Consider the following 23627-nt stretch of genomic DNA (forward strand, 5'->3'; position numbering starts at 1 on the left):
TGATGGGAATTAGGAAGGGGACTGATGGGAAGAGCAGACAGCAGCTATATCTGTTAAACTTCTGGTAAATGGGTCTCAGCGACTTTTATTTAAAAAGCAGCTTGCGTTAATTACAGGTTCTCTTAGTCTGCCTAGTGCCTGGGTTTGAATATCTATCTATCAACCCACCCACCCACCCACCTACCTACCTGATTTTTATGGCCACCCATCTCACACAAGTGACTTTGGGCAGCGTACAAGGATTAAACATCTGCCCCCAACATATACTGTAACCCCTGGCGCCCAAGGATAGACAGTAACCCCATTCACAGAAGAAAAAATCCCAACAACAGCAGTGTTCATCTAACCTCCTGACCGAAATGCCTGGGGGCTGGCATAAAATGAGATTCTGTATTTTGGAGTTCAGTATGTGATAAGAACCCTGCCATTGTGTTAACATTCGTGTGAACCAGGCTATCCCATTAAGTTTATTTGGTTGGATATCTCATGTTATATAAGTGCAGGAATTGTGCTTTTTAACCTGGGTTTAGGGCTTAGTGTGTTCTGAAGCCAGCTATGGAGACCATTGAATTACTGACTTTCCTGTTCAAACCCTTAGCCAGTGAGATACACCTGTTCTTGGTTTCTCCATTGTTACAGTATTGATGTTTTTATAAAGCAGTTACCTAAGTTCTTAAAGGAAAGATGCTTTATAAATCATGGAGGGAGAAGGGAACATGATGCAGTAGAAATGGTTTTCCTGGCTTGGGGCTAGCTTCCTGCTTTTAATTAGCAATCATTCTTTAAACCAGGTTACATGCCTTTTCCTTTTATGTAATCATTACCACCCCATTTGAGCTGTTTTAATTAACGTGCTAATGGTTTTCTGGACAATATTTATTCCAAGGAGAAGCCTCTCCCAGGAGTTTGATTAAACTCTGGTGCAATGGTGGGACATTAGTGCAGGAAGAATGTCGGCTACTATTCCTGCAGTTGTGCAAAGCCACCCAATATCTTACATTATGATTCTTCGATTCTTGTGAGTCATAGAAAGGATTTGATCAGTGGTAGTTGGACTGTCACAATATATTTCCCCTCTGCCTGGCTTTGACTTCTAAAAGCAAGAAGGTTGATTCTTGGTGAGCATGTGGAAGAATTGAAGCAAGTTGAATATTAATACATGTTTTAGCATGGAGTTCCTGAGCGTAGTAAGAGTTTAAACTGTAGCAGCAAATATTGAGCAAGCACTAGAAACAAGTAGGTAGATAAGAATAGTTTCTATATTGTATTTGTGGTTAAGCTTCAGGGAGAAGTTGATCAGGGCAGCTAGAGATAGCTGAAGCTGTGGCTTGTCATTTAGCAGGTACAACATAGTGACTCCAGTCAATTTTAAGCATTGTCTTTTTATAATTCATTTGTAGCCAATCACATTTGTAATTCTGTACTTCCTTGTTGCTTAACTATCAGTGCTCCTTGTTTCTTAGTATTGGGGTCTTGCCCATGGAATGTGACTGATCATGTCCGTGTGCTTTTGACTTGGCTTTGCAAACTCATCATACATTTTGGAGACTGAAGTACTCTAGCGTCCTGCTTCAGTAGACCAAAAGAGCCTCAGCCTGAGAAGGGAGAGGAAACTTGCAAATGGGATGGAAATTCAGAAGATGACTCTTACAGATATTTCTCCAACAGCAGAAGGATATATCCATGTGAGGTTGTTGTTTTGGCAAGGATCTAGAGGGGACCAGCTTCTATGACCAATCATAGAACATCTGTCCAGCAGAAGGCAAACTGACGAGCTTCTTTCCAACTATCCAGGGCTACCCTCTATCTGCCCCCAATTTGTGTCTCTGTTCTCTTTTCTTGGCAGGTGAGCATATCTTTACAACAAAGTGCTAAGGGGCAGCCACTCACCATTTTTAACTCCCAAAGATGTTTCTGAAACTGCTGGTTTCCTTTCCAGCATGCTACCTCTTTTCTTAGTTTTATTCAAAATTAAAATAAAGTTTTTGTGCAGAGAGTTGGAAAGTACCAACAGAAGTGTCTGTGGGCACATTGATGCTCATGGATGTCATGTGGAGAGAGATCCTAAGCATAGATCAGTGTGGGAACCCAGCTTGTGTTTGTCTGCATTCTCAAGACAAAGGAATCACAATAGGCATAATTCTTAATTTATCTGCCATCTGTTTTTTATTCTATCTATTTATCTGAGTGATAGAGATCTATAGTTAACTCCAACTTTGTAACTTATTTTTAGTTTATGTATTTATTTTAATAAATACGTTAAAGCATTATCAAGAGGAAACACATAAAAAATGGAAATTCTGTAATTTTATTTGCTGATTGATTGCTGGTATTTTCTCTTTAGTGTCTTCCCTCTTCACTGGAATTTTTTTTGTTCTGAACTTTCTTGAAGATTGCAGTGCCTTCTTATGACCAACTGATGGCAATATTTCCTTTTGTTTCTAATGCTGAGGAATGTACTGTAATTGGTAATGCAGTGTTAGAACAAAATATGTGTTACTGTGGATAAGTGTCCAATAGCATTTATTTGTGTGTGATGCGTGAAATCACTGCATTCATCCTTTTCCACAATGTCTAGAAGTATGAACATTGATCAGCCAAATATCTACTGATTTGACCTGGGATATTTAATTATTTTCTGTTGAAATAAAGGGGATGGGAAAGTACTAAAATTCACTGGATGTCTTTCCTGTTTCATTGTTTTAAAAAATATGGAGCCCAGCACAGCCTGATTTTATGCACGAAAATACTTTTTTTTCTTGAAAGAAGGAAATATACACGATGATGAATAAATTCTAATACTGGGCAAGTACAAATAGAGTTGCATCTGTCACAAGAGCAACAAGGGTCTCTACAAATCCAAGATGCTGTTATGCTTGATTGACATTATCCCAGTCTGGTGCCTTCCAGATGTGTTAAACCAACTCTCAGCATTCTCAACCCACAAGCTGTTTCCGTGTTGTCTAGGAGCTGTAGGAACGGAAATCCAATATAACTGGAGGCAACCAAACTTGGGCAGACTTTCCTAGAAAGTCACTGCCAGTCAATGTGGCCAGCAGACTCTGCATGCATCCATTTTGCAGACTCAAGTGGAGCATCCAGAATTACATGGCCAAGTGTCCATTTTCAGTGGCACAATTTTCGTCTTTCTCTTTTCCCACTAATTAAGCCTCCCCAAAATTTCACTCACATATTAGGGGTAAAATGAAAAAAAAAACCCTCTCAGTGAAGTTAAACGCTTTCACTTCTAGTGGTGTGGGTAACAACCACTGGACCCATGGTCCAATCATCATTAGGATTATGACGTATCCCTACTAAAAGGCCCTCCTCTTAAGATATTCTTCATTCCACAAATGGGTAGAAGTTTTCATCAGGATTATGAGGCAAGAGGAAAAGAAGAAGGAAACTAGTTTGTACTTGATAAGTGTCTGTATCTTTGGAACCTTCTAAGTACTGGCATTAGGTAACCGGAGAGGAACTGAATTTAATTAAAAAAAACAAAAACAGACAACAGCCTCTACTTCAAGCATCTTCCAACATTATTGCAGTTCATAAAAAAAGGTGTACAAATCAATTCATGCCCTGGATGTCATCAATGAACATCATATTAGGATTTTTCCCAATATCACCTTTCTCTAATTCCTATCTCTCTAGAGGAAGAGGAGGAGGAAGAGGAGGAGGAGGAGGAAGAAGAAGAAGAAGAGGAGGAAGAAATGGATGAGGATGAAGAAGAGAATGATGATGACAGAGAGCCCAACTCAATAGATGAAAGCTTAGACGCTGACCTCTCCAGTTTTACTGTTCCTGGGGAAACCTCACAGGAACCCTTGGAAGGGCTGGGAGGTCCTGCAGGAGAGCTCTCCGGAATATCCTACCATGTGCCAAATGCAATTGAATGGGAACAGCAGAACCAAGGGCTCGGTAAGCAAAATGCGTTCTCTGCAACATGTGGAAGGCAAAGCCTGTATGCTTGCAAGGGAAGTTCTTATTTTCATTGCGGTATCAGTTCTTTGGTGGCTTAACTGGTGATCAAGAGCCTCTCCCATATCAATGATATAGTGGTGTAGTGTGGGTAGTGATTAAGCTATTGGACTGGAATTGCAGAAACCTAGGTTCTCCTTTCCATCCTTGATGTTTTAGCCCTATTTATTTATTTATTTGAATTTATATCCCACCTTCCATTGAAGAGTTCAACAACCCCTCATCCAGTTTTCCCCACAACAATAAGTTGGGCCTTTGCACAGGTTCATCTTGTCCATAGTTGTGCCCATTTCTGGACAGAGAGGCCTTGTTCATGGTAAAACTTATGCTTTAGTCATCTCCTTTCTGGGTTACTGTAACACACTCTACATGAGGCTGCCCTTGAAAAGCATTTGGAAGCTGGTCTGGAATGCAGTGATGTCAGTTTTTGGCATTTCTCACTACACTCATATAATATTGGCTCCCAGTAGGCTTCTGGGTGCAATTCAAAGTGCTGATTGTCACCTATAAAGCCCTGCAAGGCATGGGGCCAGGCTGCTTGCAGGACCACATTTCTCCCATTGCTTCTGCTCCCTCCCACCAGATCTAGCAGGGTGGGCATACCTCATCTTGTATCAAACAATGTCATCTTGTTGGATCAGGAGTTGTGCCTTCTCTGTGACACCGCTGCCTTGTGGAACAGCATCCCTCTGGAGATCCAGATGGCCCCAACCCTGTTACCCTTTCCTAAGACTTTGAAGGTCTGGCTGTTTCCCCAGGCATTTGGGCTCAGAGGTTAAGCAAGCTCTATTGTTGATGTGATTTTATGATTGGGAGGTATTGTTCACCTTGGGTATCATAAGTTACTGTTTGTAACTGTTGGCCCCACTCCTACTCCAACACACCTTTAATACTACTCTACATTGGCTGTTGTTGATGTGAGAAAACAAAATAATCACAAGATCCCCAAGAGTGCCACCAAAGGAAAAACGGGAAATAAATGTAATAACTAAATATAAATAAATATGTGCCCTACTAGTTTGGGGAAGTGGAATTTCACTGTTTTATGGCTGTTAGGGGTATTTGAGGGAAGGCAGTGTGTATGTGGTCCAAAATTCTCCTTAGCTAGTTGAATGTTCACTGTCTCAATAAAAGATTGCTGGATTCACCATGAGGTGCAGCAAGGCCTGGGAATGCCCACAAGAGTTTAGAGGGAAAAAACCTTGTCAAAGGAGAAACCATGAGATTTTATCCTGGTCCAGACAGAATAGTTTTACACTCCCCTGTGCCTTTTCTCCACTGTTTTTATTTTCCACTACAAACAGCATTGTTGGCCTGCAAATTTAAACAAAGTTATTGTAGTTGGAAAAATGAGATGGGAGAGCTCATCTGTATTTCTTTTGTTTTGACTATTTTTTTGTAGCAGGCTTGGAGAAGGACTGATGCATTTTGAACGGAAAAGATAACAGAAAGGGAAAGGATTAGGCAGAAATACTGCCCCCTTCCTGAATCTTTTTTAAACTTGTAATCTTCTGAGGAGTTTGGTATTTAAGCAATTTTTGGGAAGACAAAAACAAACAGTGGATTCAGTGTTCATTCCAATCTGAGATGAATATTCATTGATTGATCTGGGAATCTATTTTGCATATACTTCTGGCTGGAGAATTCTGGGAGTTGAAGTCCACACATCTTAAAGCTGCCAAGGTTGAGAAACACAGTTCTTGGTATTGCTTCAAATGACAGAGTCCTTGTCTAGATAGCCAGTAATGAAGGATACTGGGAGTTGTAGTTCAGTATATCTGGAGGGCTCATAAGACCTACACTCCTATAAGACATCCATTCTCCAAGCTTCATTTTATATTATTTATAACATGAAACTCCAGTTAGATTCTTAGAGTTTCCACCTTTCAATTATATTCTTATGAGTCTTTGGAAAAAGAACCAAAGAATTTTCAAAAATGCAGAAAGAATGCTTGATGAGGGAGTGAAGCTTACTACACTTTCTTCTGATCTTCCTCTTCATGGAATTGCCTTTGTTGAGCATCTCCTAGATTTTGTTGTTGGTGGTGTTGGAGGAGGAAGAGGCAGGACAGCACCCAGTTCAGGAGGAATGAAAGACAATTATAGGAGTCAGGGTGATGTGGGGCAGGAGAATGACATTTCACTAGGAAGGGAGGAAGATAATGGCTACACCAGCATTCAATTAATCGATAGGCACTTTGTTCCTTTCAATTGAAAAGCCAGAAAGGATGGAATGGAGTGTCTGATTTCATTGGATAACTGTGGAGTCTCAATTTTAATTAAAAAGGACAAAGGGAATGTTCTCATAACCATTGAGAAGAGTTGGAACCTGTGTAGAGGGAGTGAGCTGAGTAGAGAACTGATTAGGATGCTACTTCTATGCCCTAGAATATTTCACGGTGAAATTAGTATATAAGTCTTTAAAATGAATTTTTAAAGATCATAAGTGTAAGATCAGCTTGATAGTGGAACTGGTGACCCAGAGAAATTGTGGACTCTCATTCACTGGATATGTTCAGCCAACTTGTCTGAGATGATCCAATTAGTTTTCTTGCACTGAGCAGGGAGTTAAGCTTGATGGCATAAATGGCCTCTTCTAGCTCTGTGATTGTGGGAGAGCTTTTATTTCAATTCCTGTACTGAGCAGGGGTTTGATTTGATGGGTGATGTGGCCCCTACTAACTCTATGACACAAAGAAATAAATAACAGTATTAATGCCATAGAAATATTTCTAGTAAACAAGGGGTTACTCTGTGCCTTGTCGCAGCCATCACTGCTAGTCTCCCAAGGACAACAGAAAATCATGGGGATGGTGTGTATGATATAAATGTCTTTTGGGAAGGTGCATTACGACAATCCTATACATCTGGCATCCAGATGCCTTCCTCTCATCTCTTGAGTTTTTGCAATTGTTTTGGAGAAGCTTGGGGAGAGAAAAGGCTGCATGACGACAAAGCAAATCAAAGCTCCTGCAGAAATGCTACCTTTTAAGTAAACAAATAAATCACCTCCCCCCCCCCCCCCCCAGGATCTAGACAGTAAAGCATCCATTTACACTTTATATATTTGATGTGTGGGGGTGTATCTGTAGCTGCTTTCGGTTTCCAATGACAGCATAACTGCATTTGACCCAAGGAAGTGTTTTCCTCCACCACTTTAAAAATGGCATTAATCTGCAAAGAGAATTAATAGGTAAGAATTAAAGAAAAGGCTTTTCTGGCATTGCTTCTTGCAAAATAAAAATGTAAACCCATCCAGAATCTTTCAGAGGTACTATTAAAAATCCCACCCCATTAAAAAGGGTAAAAATGCCTTTTCTCAACTTCTTGGGACTTTGCCATGCAGTTTTCATGGCAGTGATTTGCCACAGCCTTTGGGGGGGGAGGGCTGTTTTTTCTTCTTCTTCTAATCTAATCAGCAGTCCTGGAATCCCTAGGTTTCTCAGCCTTGACAACTTTAAGATGTATTGTCGAAGGCTTTCACGGCCAGCTTCCCGTTTTCCTATTTGAAAACACAGAGATACTGGACAACACCAACAGCTACTATACCAGGCTATACCGGGAAGCCATTGAAATTCACAAACACCGGCACAGTTTCAATAAAAAAGAAGTCTAAAAATCAACAAAACCTGGCTACCAATCCTGAAAAATACAGCCTGCAAAAGGTCAACAAACTCAGCTCATCCACCAGGACATGTGAACAGTTCACACAATGAACTTGCTAATCACCCTCAGCAGCCCCTCGTTAACAATTCAGTAGAAGAAAAAACCCTGCCTAATCCCCAGGAAGATACACATATAGGTTGATCACCAAAACAAGCAGCCACTCGTTAACCCACAACACGCCCCCCCCCCCCGCAGGGACCCTCACTGATCTCTATAAATACCCACAAAAGGGCCACATCATCCTGGGCACAGAGAGAACCGCTCCTGTCTGTGCTCCTGTCCTCTGAAGATGCCGGTTACAGATGCTGGCGAAACGTTAGGAACCAAACCTTCCAGAACACGGCCACACAGCCCGGAAGACCCACATCAGCCAACTTTAAGATGTGTGGACTTCAACTCCCAGAATTCCCCAGCCCACATAATTCTATGGAATGAAAAAAATATGATTGAAGCAATGTAGCTGTGTAAATCAAAAAAAGAGATTATATTACAGTAAAAAGCATATATAATTATAATTCAGCAACTCAATTATATATCCCGGGTGACCTAAGTGACGCTGTGGCTACCCTTTCGCGGTGCCTGGAGGCTGTAGGGGCCTGGATGGGGGACAACAGGCTTCAACTGAACCCTGCTAAGACGAAGTGGTTGTGGGTTCGGGGAGTCTCAAGATCTGGGAGTTTATCATCTTTGGTTCTTGACGGGGTTACACTACCCCAGACAGACCTGGTGCGTAATCTGGGGGTCCTCCTGGACTCATGACTCCTGTTCGAAGAGCAGATAGCAGTTGTGGCTAGGAGGGCCTTTGTGTAACTTTGTGTTGTGAGTCAGTTATGCCCCTTCCTCGACTGGGAGGCCCTCTGCATGGTTACTCATGCCCTGATCACCTCCCAGCTGGATTACTGCAATGCACTCTACATGGGGCTACCCTTGAAGAGTATCCAGAAGCTACAGCTGGTGCAGAATGCAGCGGCATGGACAGTTCTGAATGCCACTGGGGGGCCCAGATAACGCCACCGTTATCCGAGCTGCATTGGTTGCCAGTTTGCTTCCGGGTCCAATTCAAGGTATTGATCATCACCTTTAAAGTCCTTCATGGCACAGAACCAGGTTATCTGAGGAGCCATCTTGCCCCTGTTATATCAGCCTGCCCCACTCGGTCTGACAGAAGGGGCATATTGCAGACTCCACCAGTGAAGGATTTTCGACTGGTGGGATCTAGGAAGAGGGCCTTTTCTGCCGTGGACCCCGCTCTGTGGAACATCCTACCTCCCAAGGTGCGGTGTGCCCCTACTCTCATGGCCTTCAGGAAGAGCGTGAAATACTGGCTATGCCAGATGACCTGGGGGCCGCATGGGGGCTCACACCAGTGGAAGTGGCTTGTGGGGTAATTGATGTTACTCCCCCATCATCTTGAATGTTTTTTAGTTTTTATGTATAGGGCTTGTTTCTGTAGTTTGACTTTTTAATTAATTAATGGGGGTATTTATTTTTTAACTGTTTGTGGCTTTTACTTTTATTGTGAGCTGCCCAGAGTCACCCACTGGGAGAGATGGGCGGCATACAAATTTAATAAATAAATAAATAAATAATAATAATAAAAAAATAAAATAAAATAAACTCTATTTGTACAGAACCTATAAATAACTCAACAGACTAGTTCATAAAGCTGCTAAATTACTCAACAGATTTGATGTAATCTGGCCATTTGCAATAGCTGTAGGACTCCCAACAGGATAACAATTTCCATTTTTGAGATATTATCTAGAATCAGCTTCTCATTTCATTTCTTTAGGAAGCTGGGTTTATTGCTGCAGAAGACTCAGATGCAAATTGATTAGTAAAAATTGTCTAGCCTGTTTGATATTCAGAAATCACTGAGTGAAGGTTTTTCATTCATGCTTTAGAAAGGTTAATTTATAGTTCAAAAGGCCTCTCCTGTACTATAGGAGACACACAAAACCAAAGCAGGTATGATATTATTGGCAGAATTAATTATTGCATGAATGTTACTTTGAACTGGGGCTAGAATGGCAGGATTTAGCTCTTCACCCTCTTTGTATTCACATCTGGGTCTTCTCCATGTACAACTGTAATTATCATTGAGAGGAAACTTCCTTTGAGTACCAGAAAAAGCTTTTATTGCAATGCCAGTATCAACTATCGGCAGGGTTGGCTTTATGCTAAGGTCAAGTAACGACTGGCCTACAGTGCCAAAGTTTGGGGGGCACCAATGCTGCCCCTCCTTCCGAAACATTCTAAAATTGCAAATCTTCACCTTGACGGGAGGTAGTACCACCAGCCAATGTGGCCTGGGGTGCCATATACCTTGGACAGTACTGGCTATTGGGAGAAGGCCTGGGACTGGACCCATCCAGGGTTACAGCACTAAATCCACTCCTCCCCCTCCATTGTCATAATACAGACTGGCCCCTTACCTGCAACTGCTATTATTTAGTTAAAACGAATGTGTACCCAACAGCAAATTGAGTGAACAATGCCTTAGCTGTTGATCCTAGCAAATGAAACACTCAATTATGGATTTTGGATTTTTTTAAAAGAAACAGTTGGAATTAGTTTAGTACAGAGCTATTATACAATGATGATGAAGGCATATCCTCACAAAATCTTTAGTAAGTTTCCCATGTCTGAATACTGAATTTTGCTAATTTATGTATGGTAACATAAATGTAATTAATAGTGCCTTCGTACTATCAGATATTTAGTTACTTGTGGCTTCCTATTAAGCAATTACTGCAACAAGGTTAGTTTATTCTAGAGTAGTCAGACCTGGAAAAACGGTGTCTAATTCTGATCTTTGCCATTATAACAAAGTGTAGGTGAATTAGAACGGGTTCAAAGGACATAATGAAACTTGTCAACCAACTGGAAAATTAGTTCTGTTAAAAAGCCTGATAATATTGGGTGTCTTTAGTATGAAGAGTAAGGAGTGGGAGGCAGATATGATAGCTCACCCCAAATACCTGAAGGGATGTCATGTAAAAAGGGGCAATCAATAGAGTTAAGTAGGTTCAGAGAATCATAGAGTTGGAAGAAGCTATTTAGTCCCTGAGTCCAGCTCCTGCTTGCTTCTGGAGAGATGCAGTCAGAGAAGCAGTGGGCAACCAAAAGGGTGATTCTGGGCTCCCTTCACTAGGGGATCAAGCAGAGGTGAGAAAGACATCTGTCAGAGATATTTTACCTGCACTGAATAGAGGATTGGACTCAGTGGCCTAAACTCATTGATTGATTGATTGATTATGTGCCATCAAGTTGGTGTTGACCCCTAGGAAATACATAGATAGATTTTCTCCAGGATGATGGGGTCCTTCAGGTCTTCCAATGGTGCCATTCACGTTGCTGCTGGTCATCTTCTTCTCTTTCCTTCCACCTTTTCCAGCATTACAGATTTCTCCAGATAACTAGACCTTTGCACAATGCGTCCAAAGTCTGATCATTTGAGCCTGCTCATTTTTGCCTTGAGTGAGAACTCTGGGTTAATTTGTTTGATGATTAACTTGCTTGTTTTCTTGGCTGGACGGCCTAAATGACCCCTATTGTTACTAAGATTGTAGAAATCCAGACAGAAGCATTCTCAATAAATGTCTATCCAGACTTAGTTTGAGCACATCTAAGAAAGTATGGCCCACTTCCTTTCTATGTCTTCAGTTCCACTATCACACTACTGATACCACGTTTTTCCTAACATTCAGCAATCATCCTCTATCTCAAGACCATTATTCTGTGTCCTGCAAAATATTTGCTTGTCAGGCCTCTGTTGCAAAGCACCGAACTGTCAAAAAGAATTAGTAGCCTCCCTAAATAATGACATGGGCCTCCTTTGCCCAATTTCTTTTTCAATTTAGGAATCTTAGCCTGAGAAACCTTTTCAGCCATGAACCTCAGTTTCACCCAAGAGTTAATAAGTCGTTTTCCTTTTCCTTTTCTTAAATTTTCTTTTTTCTTTCTTCAGTTGCCTAAGCACAATTGTAGTTTATTATCTGCCATTATCCCTTTGCATGTTAATGAATAGCTTCAGTTGTAATTACAGCATTGCTGGGAAATAGCCCATTAACACCATTCCTTGTTTACAAAACACTTGGGTTTTTCTAAACTAAGATGTGGCATCATTATGGCTTTTTTGCACCTCTGTGATGAATATTAGAAAAGCTGATGCCCCTGAGTGAATAACAATTCTGGGGTAAGGATAGCTAGTCTGTAGTCTAATACAGAGAGATAGCTTAGCAAGACGGTAGTAAATTTCACCTATGGCCAGTGTGATTGAGTTGGGTCAGAGTTAGGGAATAATGTTCCTCTAGCATGCCAGGTTTTTTTTTATTCCAGTTCCCATCACTAGTATGGCAATGTCAAAGGATTATGGGACCTGTATTTCCAAATACCACAAGGGTATGAGCTTACCTGGGGACAGGATGCTGGCTGGGGAATTCTGGGAGGTGAAGTCCACACAACTTAAAGTTGCCAAGTTTGAAAAACACTGGTGTAGAGGTTGAGGTGCAAGGTCTGAAAGCAGGAGATTGTGAGTTCTAGTCCCGCCTTAGGCATGAAAGCTGGTTGGGTGACTTTGGGCCAGTCCCTCTCTCTCAGCCCCGCTCACTTCACAGGGTTGTTGTTGTGGAGAAAATAGGAGGCAGGGACATTAGGTATGTATGCTGCCTTCAGTTGACCAAAAATAACGATGGGATAAAAAGTTTAATAAATAAATAAATAATAGAGAAAGGAGCAAGAATCTGTTGAAACACCGACAAGCTGAGTGCTGTATGTATGGCATAGATGAGGTGAGTAGGATGTGATATATAAGTTACTCTGAATAAAAGGGGACATGTACTAAAGAGTGTGTGTGGAGGGAGACAATTACATATCTATAATTTTGGAAATGCTGCCACGTATCCAGAAGCTTCAACGTGTGCTTCTAGAACAGCACACATTACACCTCTGCTCCAGTTGCTTGGCTGCCAGTTTGCTTCCAGGTCCAATTCAAGGTGCTGGTTTTGACCTTTAAAGCCCTTCATGGCATGGGGCCAGATCATCTGAGGGACCGCCTCTCCCCGATTATATCTGGCCATCCCATGGGGAGGGCTACCCACGTTGCTGCTGCTAGCCTGTTGGTCATCCAGTCTACCATCTGGAGATTTAGCATGTGTCAGAAAGGGTCTTGTCCACACACTGAAATACTGGGTGGGGCTGCTGAGTCCACTGCCTGTAGGGCCATTGTATATATTCTACCATGGAGGAGGATATCGACATGTTGGGGAATTTCTAAGCCTCTACAACTCTGCATTGCTGGGTTAATGTTGGCCTTATGCTACTACAATGTTTGGTGACTTTTGATTGCAGTTAATTTTATGTTGTTGCTTTTCTAGTGAGAAGCTGGATGGAAAAACTAAAAGACAAGGTAGGGAGCTCTTCTCAGTATGATTCATTTTAAAATGCATTATTTTTTACTTTCAGAAATCCACTATGGAGTGGTAACCTTTTAATCAATGACTTTTGATAAGACTCAGAGACTTTTTCTGGATGGGTAGCTGAGAGCACAATTGTTTTATGAGTTTGAATGATGACCGTGGATATCCACAAGTGGCATCATGTGCGTCATGATGTCATTGCGCCTCATTGTGTGTGATGGCATCAAGATATGTGTGCTGTCGTTGTGGCTTCTACTAGATCTCTGTGATCATTTGTGGTTCCCAAGCCTTGAATCCAATTTTTACCATCTGGCATCTTCCAGTTTCTGAGTGCTATAGAATTCTGAGATTTGTAGTCCTAGCACATCTGGAAGGTTCAGTTGATAAAGACTGCTATGGTCTATCGTACCCTGCCTTGTTTTCCCTACCTATTACCAAGAGTAACCTTTGCGGGGGGGTCCTGGATTCAACCCTCCTCTCTAAGAATTTGTACAAGCAGAGTAGTGTGTGGACATTCTGTGTATGCCCCAATTCAGCTAACCACCCTGGGGATTTACTGATTGTATAAACTGGAGCTCTGCCATTCCACAGTCTTCTCAATATGCAATATATATCTAAGCATTGTGTAGCTGACATTTTTATTTTGAGCAGAGGTCTCATGCTAGAATCCATGGGGGACAGAACTGTGAGACACCAGAAGTTGTTTGAGCACTTTGCTTGCAGCTGGTCCCTATTGCCAGAAACAAGGGCAGGACGATACACGTTCCTTCTAGGAAGAAAGCAAAGCCTGTTTCTCAAGATGTGACTAGGAACTGGAATTTGGGTGTTTTATAGTGCTCTAGCAGTGCTTTGCTGCATGTGTTATCTAGAGCAGGGTTTCTCAACCGTGGCAACTTTAAGATGTGTGGACTTCAACTCCCAGAATTCCCTAGTTGGAAGTCCACGCATCTTAAAGTGGCTAAGGTTGAGAAACACTGGTCTAGACTAAAGCAGACTTCTTGACCTGGTCTCCTCTAGATGTGTTGGACTGCAATCCCATCATTCTCCTTAGACTTTGGCTATGCAGGCTGTCTCATGAGGGTTGTAGTCTCATACATATGAATGGCACCAAGTTGGGGACAAAAGCTTACACATTTCCAAGGCACCTCATGTCATTGACTGTGGTTATTCCCATATGAACCTAAAAGGACCAAGGATCCATGTCCCTGCGGCTGGGATGTCACTTGCAAATAGGTCCTTCTGCATGTACAACCTCCTCCCCACAGGGGGCAAGACTATCTGAAGAAGACTGCACATCAGAATATATGGAAATACATCAGCATAAACCTGCTCAGTATAACGTCCTATCATATTTTAATGGAGAAAATGCAACCCAGCTTTTCCCAGCTTAGTGTATCCCTGTATATGTTGGTATGCCACCTTTGGGGATTTTCAGCCAGCATGCTTAAAAAGCAGTGGGAATTGTCGGCCTGTAGACCTGATACATCTTGTGGATACTAAATTGATGAAAGCTGATATAATCCATATATCAGAGTTGTTGCTGGACCCATCAGTATAAGTGTCCTCACCTGTTTGTTTCTCATTTACTCTCTTTCCTTTCCTCCCCTGCTGTCTTCTGCTTCGTGAATCCATGAAACTCCACTGTCAGCCCTATAAGGTAGACCAGACTAAGAAATCAATGCCATATAGATCAGGACTACTTTTACTGTAACAGCTATAATAACAGAATCTTTTGAGTCTGAATGTGCTTCTCCCCCCCCCCCACTTTATCTTTGTGTGAATTAGGGAAGGGTTTATCTGAGATGCTTTCTCAAATTTGTTTTTTGGACGGGACCCAAGTCCCACTTGTCTGATTGTTGCCTCTATAGAGGCTCTTCCTCCTGTCCTTCAAGGCCATTCCCTATATCCTCTACTTCAGCACAGGCTTATCCAGGTGCAGAGCCTTGTTAAATTTTTTTCTCCTTTAGGCTAGGCAACCTGCAGGTCATATTCAGCTGCCAGAGCATCCCCCAGATCACATACCACCCAAATTTGGAAGCAAAATCAGCATTACACTTTTTAAAAAAAATTGCTTGTCTTGTAAAAATAAATGACAAAGTTACTCTCAAACTTCAGCCTTATTTTTCTTTTTCTGAGAGGAGGAGAATAAGGAGCAAGTTTTTGAGACTCTCATTTCACCCAATTAAGGTCTCCAAAACACCCCTCAAAATTGGGCACACCAGTTAGTGTTATGATCAGATTTAGGGGTGTCCACAGAGTGTGGTCAAAAAGTCAAGATGGTGGCTGTGACGGTATCCTTGAAGGTTTGCCTGTTTTAATGTGCATTGCCCATTTGTGATGCACATAAAAACCAGGCAAAGCTTCAATGACACCGTCAATACTGCCATCTTGACTTTTTGACCCTACCCTATAGACACTCCTGATCACATTACTGGACTGGGCCCTTGCCTCAGAGGTGATGATACGATATGAAATATCCTGTCCTGTCTGTCCCTGGCTATGAAGAAGCTGGTCTGCTCCTGCCCTAAGTGAAGGTCTGGTTACCGTAGTTCCCAACAAATTGAAAGCACATTGCATTAAGCTTGGCACATATAGGAGCGTGGCATGGTTTCGTCTACTTACAGGGCCGTCTACAAGGCATGGTCAGAAAAGGCAACTGGCAGCTGCAATGGCGCAGTGGAAGCACCACCTGTTTTTATATAAGTCACATGTTTGTGCCATCATTCCTTTTTTTTAACTACCCTGCAAACCCCCTGGCTAGTAAGGCTTACGGACTGTTCCCTTTACTGGTAAACATACTTCTCTCCTACTCCTGCCCTAAAGAGTGAGGGTGAGAGTAAATAGTAGGGCAAAACTTACAGCCTAGACCAGCATTAGCTTTGCTGGTACCTTTATCTACCAGTCCAACAGACTAGCAATATAGCAAGCGTATGCCTTAGGAAGACTCGTTTTTATATGGACATTGTTCTTCTCCTATTCATAAATATTATCCACCACAAATACACCTTCTACTTCTAGCATGGATGAATTGGCCCGGAGGAAAAAAGCATAAATTTCAAGACATTAAAGCAGAGAATATTTGTTTGCAAATGGAGTATGCTTTGTGTTTCTTCTTGATCAGCAAAATTCATTTAAATGCTTCCCATAAACTAAGACATTGATCCATAAGTATATTGCTGTTATTATTCTTTTATTTTAATATTATTCTACTGTTAATTCTATTTTGTTTTATGGTACAAGATCAGCATTCATGTTTATCCTTAACTTTCTGTTTTGTATGCTAAAGCTGCTCTATCTACGGTCACCTAAAAGAAACCGAAACAATCTTAAATACTTAAAAGTTCAGGCCATTTTGCCTTGGGAAAGAAAGCAACTTGCAAAGAATCAGAATTTTTCTAAAATTATTCCAACTGTGGAGCCATTGACAGAGAGATGATAGTCTCCCTCTTCCAATGTTAGAACTTGGGTTCATAAAATGGAAATGATCAAAATTCAGATTTTGGAAGGCAAAATAACATATTTCTTCACACTGTGCATAAAGATGTACTAATGAAATGTGTTGGGCTCATTGCTGTGTATGCTGGAAGCACTGTGGGGCAGTAATATCTCCTGGCCCATCGCTGCTCATCTGAAAGAGCTGCATTTTTTAGACGGGTTGTAGTCAGAATTTTTTACAGCCAATTTATAAAAGTTAGTTGTATTTAGCCTGTGTGTGCTGCTTCAGTTCTTTGCTCTATAACACAGCACTGGCCACTAATTTAAATAGCATTGTATTGTGGTTTAAAAACTTTGAAAGAATGGGAACTACTGTAATTTACTCATCTAAAGCTTTTTTCCACCATGTTTAATTTCCCCCAAAGTAAGGCCTCCCTTCAGGGCCGCTGCAGCCTTTTGGTGCAGCGTTGCAGCAGAAGCTCTGCTCCTGTTGGGTGTGATGTCATGACTCACTAGGAAAAGAGGCAGGGCTTGCACTGTGACCCTTGACCCCCTACGGATGCTGCTGGCTTTCGTAATTTGAGGATAGCCCTGCGCGCTACGTTTTCTGCTTCAGCAAGGGTTCCAAGCAATGCATTCATTTCCTGTAAAAGAGCTCTTGATCAATTTTAATAGTGTAAGTAAGTTTATTGTTGTAACCGCAGGTCATAACATATAATGTACCATAAAATACAAAGGGAAAAAAACCCAGTAGAATAGTAAGATTGCAAAATGGAGTAATAAAAAGAATAACAGATGTAAGAAGGTTAAAACAAGATAAAGCCAGAACTATAACTGTGAACTTAAGTATTTCTTCCTATGTTTAAATGACAGCAAAGCAAAAGTAGCAACTTGGTTGCTGACAGTTGGAAACACGGCTGCAAGAAGATAGTTCAGTTGTTCAAGGTCTGCAATTTTAATCATGGCCAAATAATTAGAAGCATAAAAAGTCAAGCTGGACCTGATGGTTACATAGAATTCTCTTTCCTTCCTTAGGCAGGATACATGTCTGGGATGCTGGTCCCAGTAGGCGTAGGCATTGCGGGAGCCCTGTTCATCCTGGGAGCACTGTATAGCATCAAGATCATGAACCGCCGTCGCAGAAATGGCTTTAAAAGACATAAGCGAAAGGTTGGTATCCCTCTTCAAATGCTCTGAAATTGCTTGAGTGCCCTCCTCGCCCCAAATTATTTAGTCACCTTTAAGATGACTAAAAGGTGTCATCTTATCTTTCAAATCAACAGGCAATGATTTAAAGTAAGTGTTCATTTATTATATTTGTATTGCACCTTTCCTTTAAGGCCATTGAAGATTATTCTTGTGGTTACATAGTGTGATGGACTGGAATGGAGGAAGGGGGGTGAAAACGGTGCTCTCGTCTCCAGAGCAACGCTTTGGAGATAAGCGGAGAAAGTTGGCGCATCCCTAAACATTCCAGAAGATAGTAGAGACTTGTGCCTGGGAACTGGTGGTCAGTCTGAGAAGATTTCTGTAAACAGGTGCTGGCAAATAAACCTTGCTGATTGAACCTGCATGGTCTCCAGGAGTTCTTTGGGCTAGGCCTGACACATAGTCTGTTTCTGCAAAATAATAATAATAATAATAATAATAATAATAATAATAATAATAATAATGGATTGCTTTTATTTTGGGGGTGATAGAAATTAGATTTGTAAGATGCGTTATTAGGAGAGAGCCAGTTTGGTGTAGTGGTTAAGGCATCAGGCTAGAAACCGGGAGACCATGAGTTCCAGTCCTGCCTTAGGCACGAAGCCATCTGGGTGACCTTGGGCCAGTCGTTCTCTCTTTTAACCCCAGGAAGGAGGCAATGGCAAACCACTTCTGGAAAACCTTGCCAAGAAAACTGCAGGGACTAGTCTAGGCAGTCGCCTGGAGTCAAAAACGGACTCAAAGGCACCAACACCCCCCCCCCATTATTAAATGCAGACTTTTCCAACCAGGTGTGCTCCAAAAGTGTTTAACTATACACTTCCCATCATCTCAACATAGTAGTTCAGTATATCTGAAAGGCACTAGGTTGGGGAAGGCGGCATGAAAGAATGCATGCTGGAAGTCAATCTCGGTCCAAAATTTATAAAAATTGATAATACAACATGCACTTTGTTGTACACCACCCAGAGTCGCCTGTGGTGAGATGGGTGGCTATATAAATTGATTTAATTAATAAATAAATAATAAATGCACAAATTAGGCAATATAGTTTGTAGGTGATATAGAATTAGTGTAGTTTTTCTGCTTAATTTGAATTCTGCAGTGTTTTTAAAACTAATTTGTCATAACTGAGTCAGGTTTTCTTAATCTTTTAGATGAGGAATTTTTTGTCAATGACATTTCAATAGGTCATAATCTTTTTGGCCAAACCTTTGTGGTGACAAGGACTGGATGTTTTCCTCTCCAAAGAAAAGGAAAAGGAAAAGGAATGTTTTGGACTCAGAGCATCATGTTAATCCCAGGACTGACTGTCCTCCAGCCTCATTAATGAAAAAGACACAATATTGTAACTTATAAGTTGTTTAAAGTTGGTTTAAATTAAAACCAATTATCTTGGTTTGATAAGAATGAACTTATTGTTTGATCTGCTATATCTCATATAGTCTCTGTTTGTTAGCTTTTGAGATGGTACGAACATCCCAAACATCTGCAAGGCACTTGCTTTGGTCTTGATAACCCTACCTTTGACCTGCTCCAAGTTTATAAAGGTGAAAAATGCCTGTAACAAATGCAGCCTTCCTCCAGCTGGTGACTTCCAGATGTATTGGGCTTCAGCTCTTTGGATTTGCCAAAGTCCAGCATGTATGGAAGAAAGTAGGTTAAAGAAAGCTGCAGTGGCTGAATATTTCAAGGCAGGGAAGAAATAAACAATGGGGAAGTGAGGTGGTCTTCCTTGTAGTTGATGTTTGTTTCTCTCTTTCTCTCTCTCTCCCCCCCGCCCCCCCCCCCCAACTAGCAGAGAGAATTCAACAGCATGCAAGACCGGGTGATGCTTTTAGCAGATAGCTCTGAAGATGAATTTTGAATCAGGTTGCAAAGCTACATCATGTTCTCCAGCGACTGACTTTGTTTGTAAAGGGAGGTTTGCAAGTAAAAAAAATCTTTCTGCTGCATCCCAGCGGCCTGCCTGTTGTGCATTCACATGGCAGTGTTGCTTTACACAACCGGTCCCCAAAAGGAGATACACACACAGCCAAACACATCCCAATCACAGCATGTTGCAGCCTACTTTTTAAAAACCATGCATTAGTGCAACTTCATTTCCATTGCACTGCATGTTCTTCAAGGATGAAACTAACAATGATGCCACAAAGAGCGGGGGACAAGACAGGCTGAATGACAATAATGGTCCTAAGGTTTTAATTTTCATTTTGACGCTAGCAATCAAGCTGTCATCCTTTCCCATACAGTCTTTGGGGAGGATGATTTTTAGCCCAGATAACTTCTGTCACTCTCTCACTGGGAAGTCTCTTCTAAGATGTGGCATTTCCTGAGCTGGTTTTGAAAATGATTGGCTCTGTTTAATTAATGAAGTGTCATCTTGAAGCAAACCACCTCATAAGCAGGATAGTAACTATGTAAGTAGAGTACAATGAACAGGCACACCATGTGTACATAGTGTATTATGCTTAGGGCCAAACTAGATGGTTACATACATAAGAGACACGGGCTTTGTTTTGTTCATTGTGAAACAAATGGGAGTGGAAAAACAGCAGGGGGTGGGAGAGTGTTTTCATCAGCTCAGCGAAGGGCCCATAAGGGTCACATATGCATGGCGTACTTCACATGACTATTACTCAGCTCCCACAGCTAAAACCCTCTCTACTGTCTCCATTGTTCCCAGGGTGATATGGAAATTGTCAATGCCCATTTGATCTGCAAGAGATCATTACTTGCTGCTGTGGTCATGGCAGTGAACCAGCAGTGAATGTATGATAGTGGTGCCCAAACTCTTGATACCGTGAGGCAAAGCATTTTTTTCTGGATTAAATGTTAAAGTACACTTCTTTTTTGCACTCAAAAAGGCAGGTTTGTATTTAGCCAACCAGCTGCCAGGCCAAGAGCAAGGGGCGCCTCCCTCTGCAGCTGCAGCATGTTCTGCGTCAGGATGGAGCAAAGTGTGGGCTGGTAGTTCTGCATTCTTCTTTGCGTCCACAAAGCTCCCTGCCCCATTTCACTTCCTTTTAAATTAGCGCTTCCAGTGAAAGCTGGCATTCTGCAAGCTAAACGCCACCTTCTAACATCCTAATTGTTTACAAAAATATCTCTAGATTCAATGCACATTATTTTCCAGGAATAGAAATGGAACGGTGGCCACATGTATTTTTTTTGAAAATGTATCTATTGACTTAGGAAAAAAAAAGAACCAGTTGGTCACCACTTTTTGTGGGGCATAACAGGAATCATCCTCATTGGTCATGCCCACTGTAGAAGCTGTTTTGCAAATAGGCAGGTGTCTATCAGCTATTTCATGGGAGCTCCCCCAAGATGTTCAAATGTGCAAACCAGTCAGCACGTTGCCTAACCCAGTCTGATTCACCAGATTCTCTCCAATTGAGTTGGACAATCATTCCCATTCTTCCCAGCCAACAGGGATGATGGAAATATTGCTACACATCTGGAGAGTGCCAGGTGGGGAAGGCCGGTCTATTTAATTGTTCATCTTCCTTGGGAATAAAAATGTGCTTCTGGCTTTGGGCTTTTCCCACGCTACTTAATTAAACTTAATTAAGAGCTCTTGTCTTGCTTTCCACAAAGAAGACAAGAGACATGTATGAAGCTGGATTTTTGGTTACTTCTCCCAATTATTATCCACACTGAACCACTGCAACTGTTAAGGGTTTCAGGAAGCGGTCACACACACAGTATTGGGTAAAGCCAGGAACTGAATTTGGGCATGTCTACATATCAGACAAGTTATCTTCCACAGAGCTTTGGCCCTTTTTTTTTTCACAACAGAGAGAGGGGGAAATCAACAAGAGATCTTTAGCTCCATTAGAATTAAGTGATTGCTGTTTCTGATATGGTAGCTTAATTTTGCCAAGGATGCTTTTCTTCTCTGGCTCACATGTTTTGGGAATTATTATCCCATCACTTTGCCTGGTGGAAGTATGTGTCACGTGTATTCTCTAGGACTGCGTAGGGCTTCAATTTGGTCTTCCAAAACTATAGGAACATGAACCACGGCACCTCTCATTGCAAACGGTGCCACCATTCATGCTTCCTGAGCTCCAGAGCAGTTTTTGGAGATCAAATCAAAGTGTTGTCCCCCTGTAGTATTCATAATCATTAAATCCGGTCTATTTGGAGGATACTTTTCATTTTTTTAATGACCCTCCTTAGGGCCACGTGGAGGTGAGAAAGAAGGAGAACAGTTCTGGTCAATGACTTCAGAATAGCAGTACCCAGCAAAATAGGCAAGCAGGGATGGGTTGAGAAGTGCGAAAGCAGTTGAGATGTCTCTAGTTTCTAGTCCATAGAGAGCAATTTGTTATCGTGATAATGACACTAAACACTATTTTTGTATGTGTGTTTGTGTGTGTGTAGAACCACATACACATGTATATACACACTAAATAAGCAAGCAATGTGTTAGTAAGAGTGGCTTCCTAGCATAGCATCCCAGGATTATAGACAATGTGCCTCAGGACTTCTAGCCAATTGTAAACAAAGCAATATGGCTGCAGGGAATAGTGAACTGGGACCACGGTTGGCTAAACCAGAAACTCCCGAGGTCAGTGACTTCCAATAAGTGCTAGAGCATGAAGTGTAGCACACAATTTGTTGGGGTGGCTTTTTTAATGTGGCAAGGGCTGAACGCCATCTGTGCACCCAATGATAGCGTGAAGTTGAGATGATAAAGTTCAGAAGCAACAGAATGAACTTGAGTTGCTCTAGATTAAAGATGAAAGACTTTTTGGATGCTTCCAATTCCCTCTGCCCCCCAAGAAACCCCACATCTTAATAAAGCCATAAATTGGCTGAATTAGAACTTTTATCCCTGATAGGCCAAGGTACCTTTTTTCAAGAACGTTAAAAAAAAAATAGAGGTAACTTTTTCCCCTTCCTCCCTCTGCCCGCCAGTTCAGCAGTATGGAATAGCAAATCTGTCACCTTCTACTGCATGTTCCCCTCCCAGCCGATGGCTCACATTCCATGAAGCAGCCAGTCCAAGCAGAGCAGGCCTGCCCCTTGCAATTTCTCCAATGGCTGTTTTTGCTGGCTCAGGTATGGCAGGCCCTGAAATGCCACAGGCCTGGCAGAGAATAGATCAGGGCTTGAGAGTGATCCCCCTCTCTCCCAGAAGGGACAGAATGAATCAACATACATGGGAATGGGAGTGGTGCTTGATGCCAAGTGTAAGAGTTTGGGTGTCTAACTCAGCTTGCTTTGCCCTACCAAGCAAGAGGTCTCTTGTGGGGAAAGGCCTTTCCTTCCTGAGCCCTTGACTGGAGCAAGCAGGGATGGAAGCTGAGCCCTGTTGCATGCAAAGTGGGTTCCTCTCCCATGGGGGTTCAGTCTTCCTGCATCTCACAACACAAGAAGCTGGCTAACATTGGAATTGGTCCTGAATTTGGAAAAGGTATCTCTAAAGATTGTGGGGCTAGAAAAGAAATGTTTTGAATTGTTTTGTTAGCATTCTAAACAAAAATTCTAAGTGTAGAACTGAATTCTAAAAAAGCAAGTAGGAAAAGGAATATATGTTTCAGTGGATAGAGGGTAGAACTTGAGCAGAGGTGGGTCTCAGGACTCCTAGTCCTGTCAGCTGGATGTAGACCAGCCTTCCACAACCTGGAGACCTCCAGATGTGTCACCTGAATTGGCTAGGATGATGAGTGGTTGTCCAAAAGCCCAGGTGTCCAGTGGAAGCTACAGTGATGTCATGATGTGCCCCAAACAGTTGGAGTGTACCAGGTTGGGGAATGCTGCTTAGGGCCTTTGGTGAGTCACTTTGATCAACCCAATTCTCCACCTTTTTGGCAGGAATAAGTGACCTACCTCACAGGGTTGTTGTGAGGGCAAGCCAATAAAGTTATAAAGCACTTGGCCATTAAACGTGTCCTGTCAGAAATA

The 23627-nt window shown here is 41.9% G+C and overlaps 1 protein-coding gene across 2 annotated transcripts in view; it reads left to right on the forward strand.

Annotated features, from left to right (window-relative positions):
* The window catches only part of ARMH4 (armadillo like helical domain containing 4), a 49646-nt gene extending 26454 nt beyond the window's left edge, over positions 1 to 23192 (forward strand). The window contains exons 6-9 of one of the 2 annotated variants that reach the window (XM_025166166.2): positions 3655 to 3921; positions 13026 to 13057; positions 17538 to 17672; positions 19513 to 23192. In XM_025166166.2, coding sequence (XP_025021934.1) covers positions 3655 to 3921; positions 13026 to 13057; positions 17538 to 17672; positions 19513 to 19578 — 500 coding nt within the window. In that variant the 3' untranslated portion in view covers positions 19579 to 23192. Of the gene's footprint in view, positions 1 to 3654; positions 3922 to 13025; positions 13058 to 17537; positions 17673 to 19509 lie in introns of both variants that reach the window. The other variant, XM_025166165.2, reaches the window with a different exon arrangement.
* Positions 23193 to 23627: the final 435 nt, after the last annotated feature.

The sequence above is a fragment of the Python bivittatus genome, unplaced genomic scaffold, assembly GCF_059951505.1.
Source record: "Python bivittatus isolate LINGU-HERP-01145 unplaced genomic scaffold, Pbiv_v1 ctg000580_np1212, whole genome shotgun sequence".
In the NCBI taxonomy this organism is placed as follows: domain Eukaryota; kingdom Metazoa; phylum Chordata; class Lepidosauria; order Squamata; family Pythonidae; genus Python; species Python bivittatus.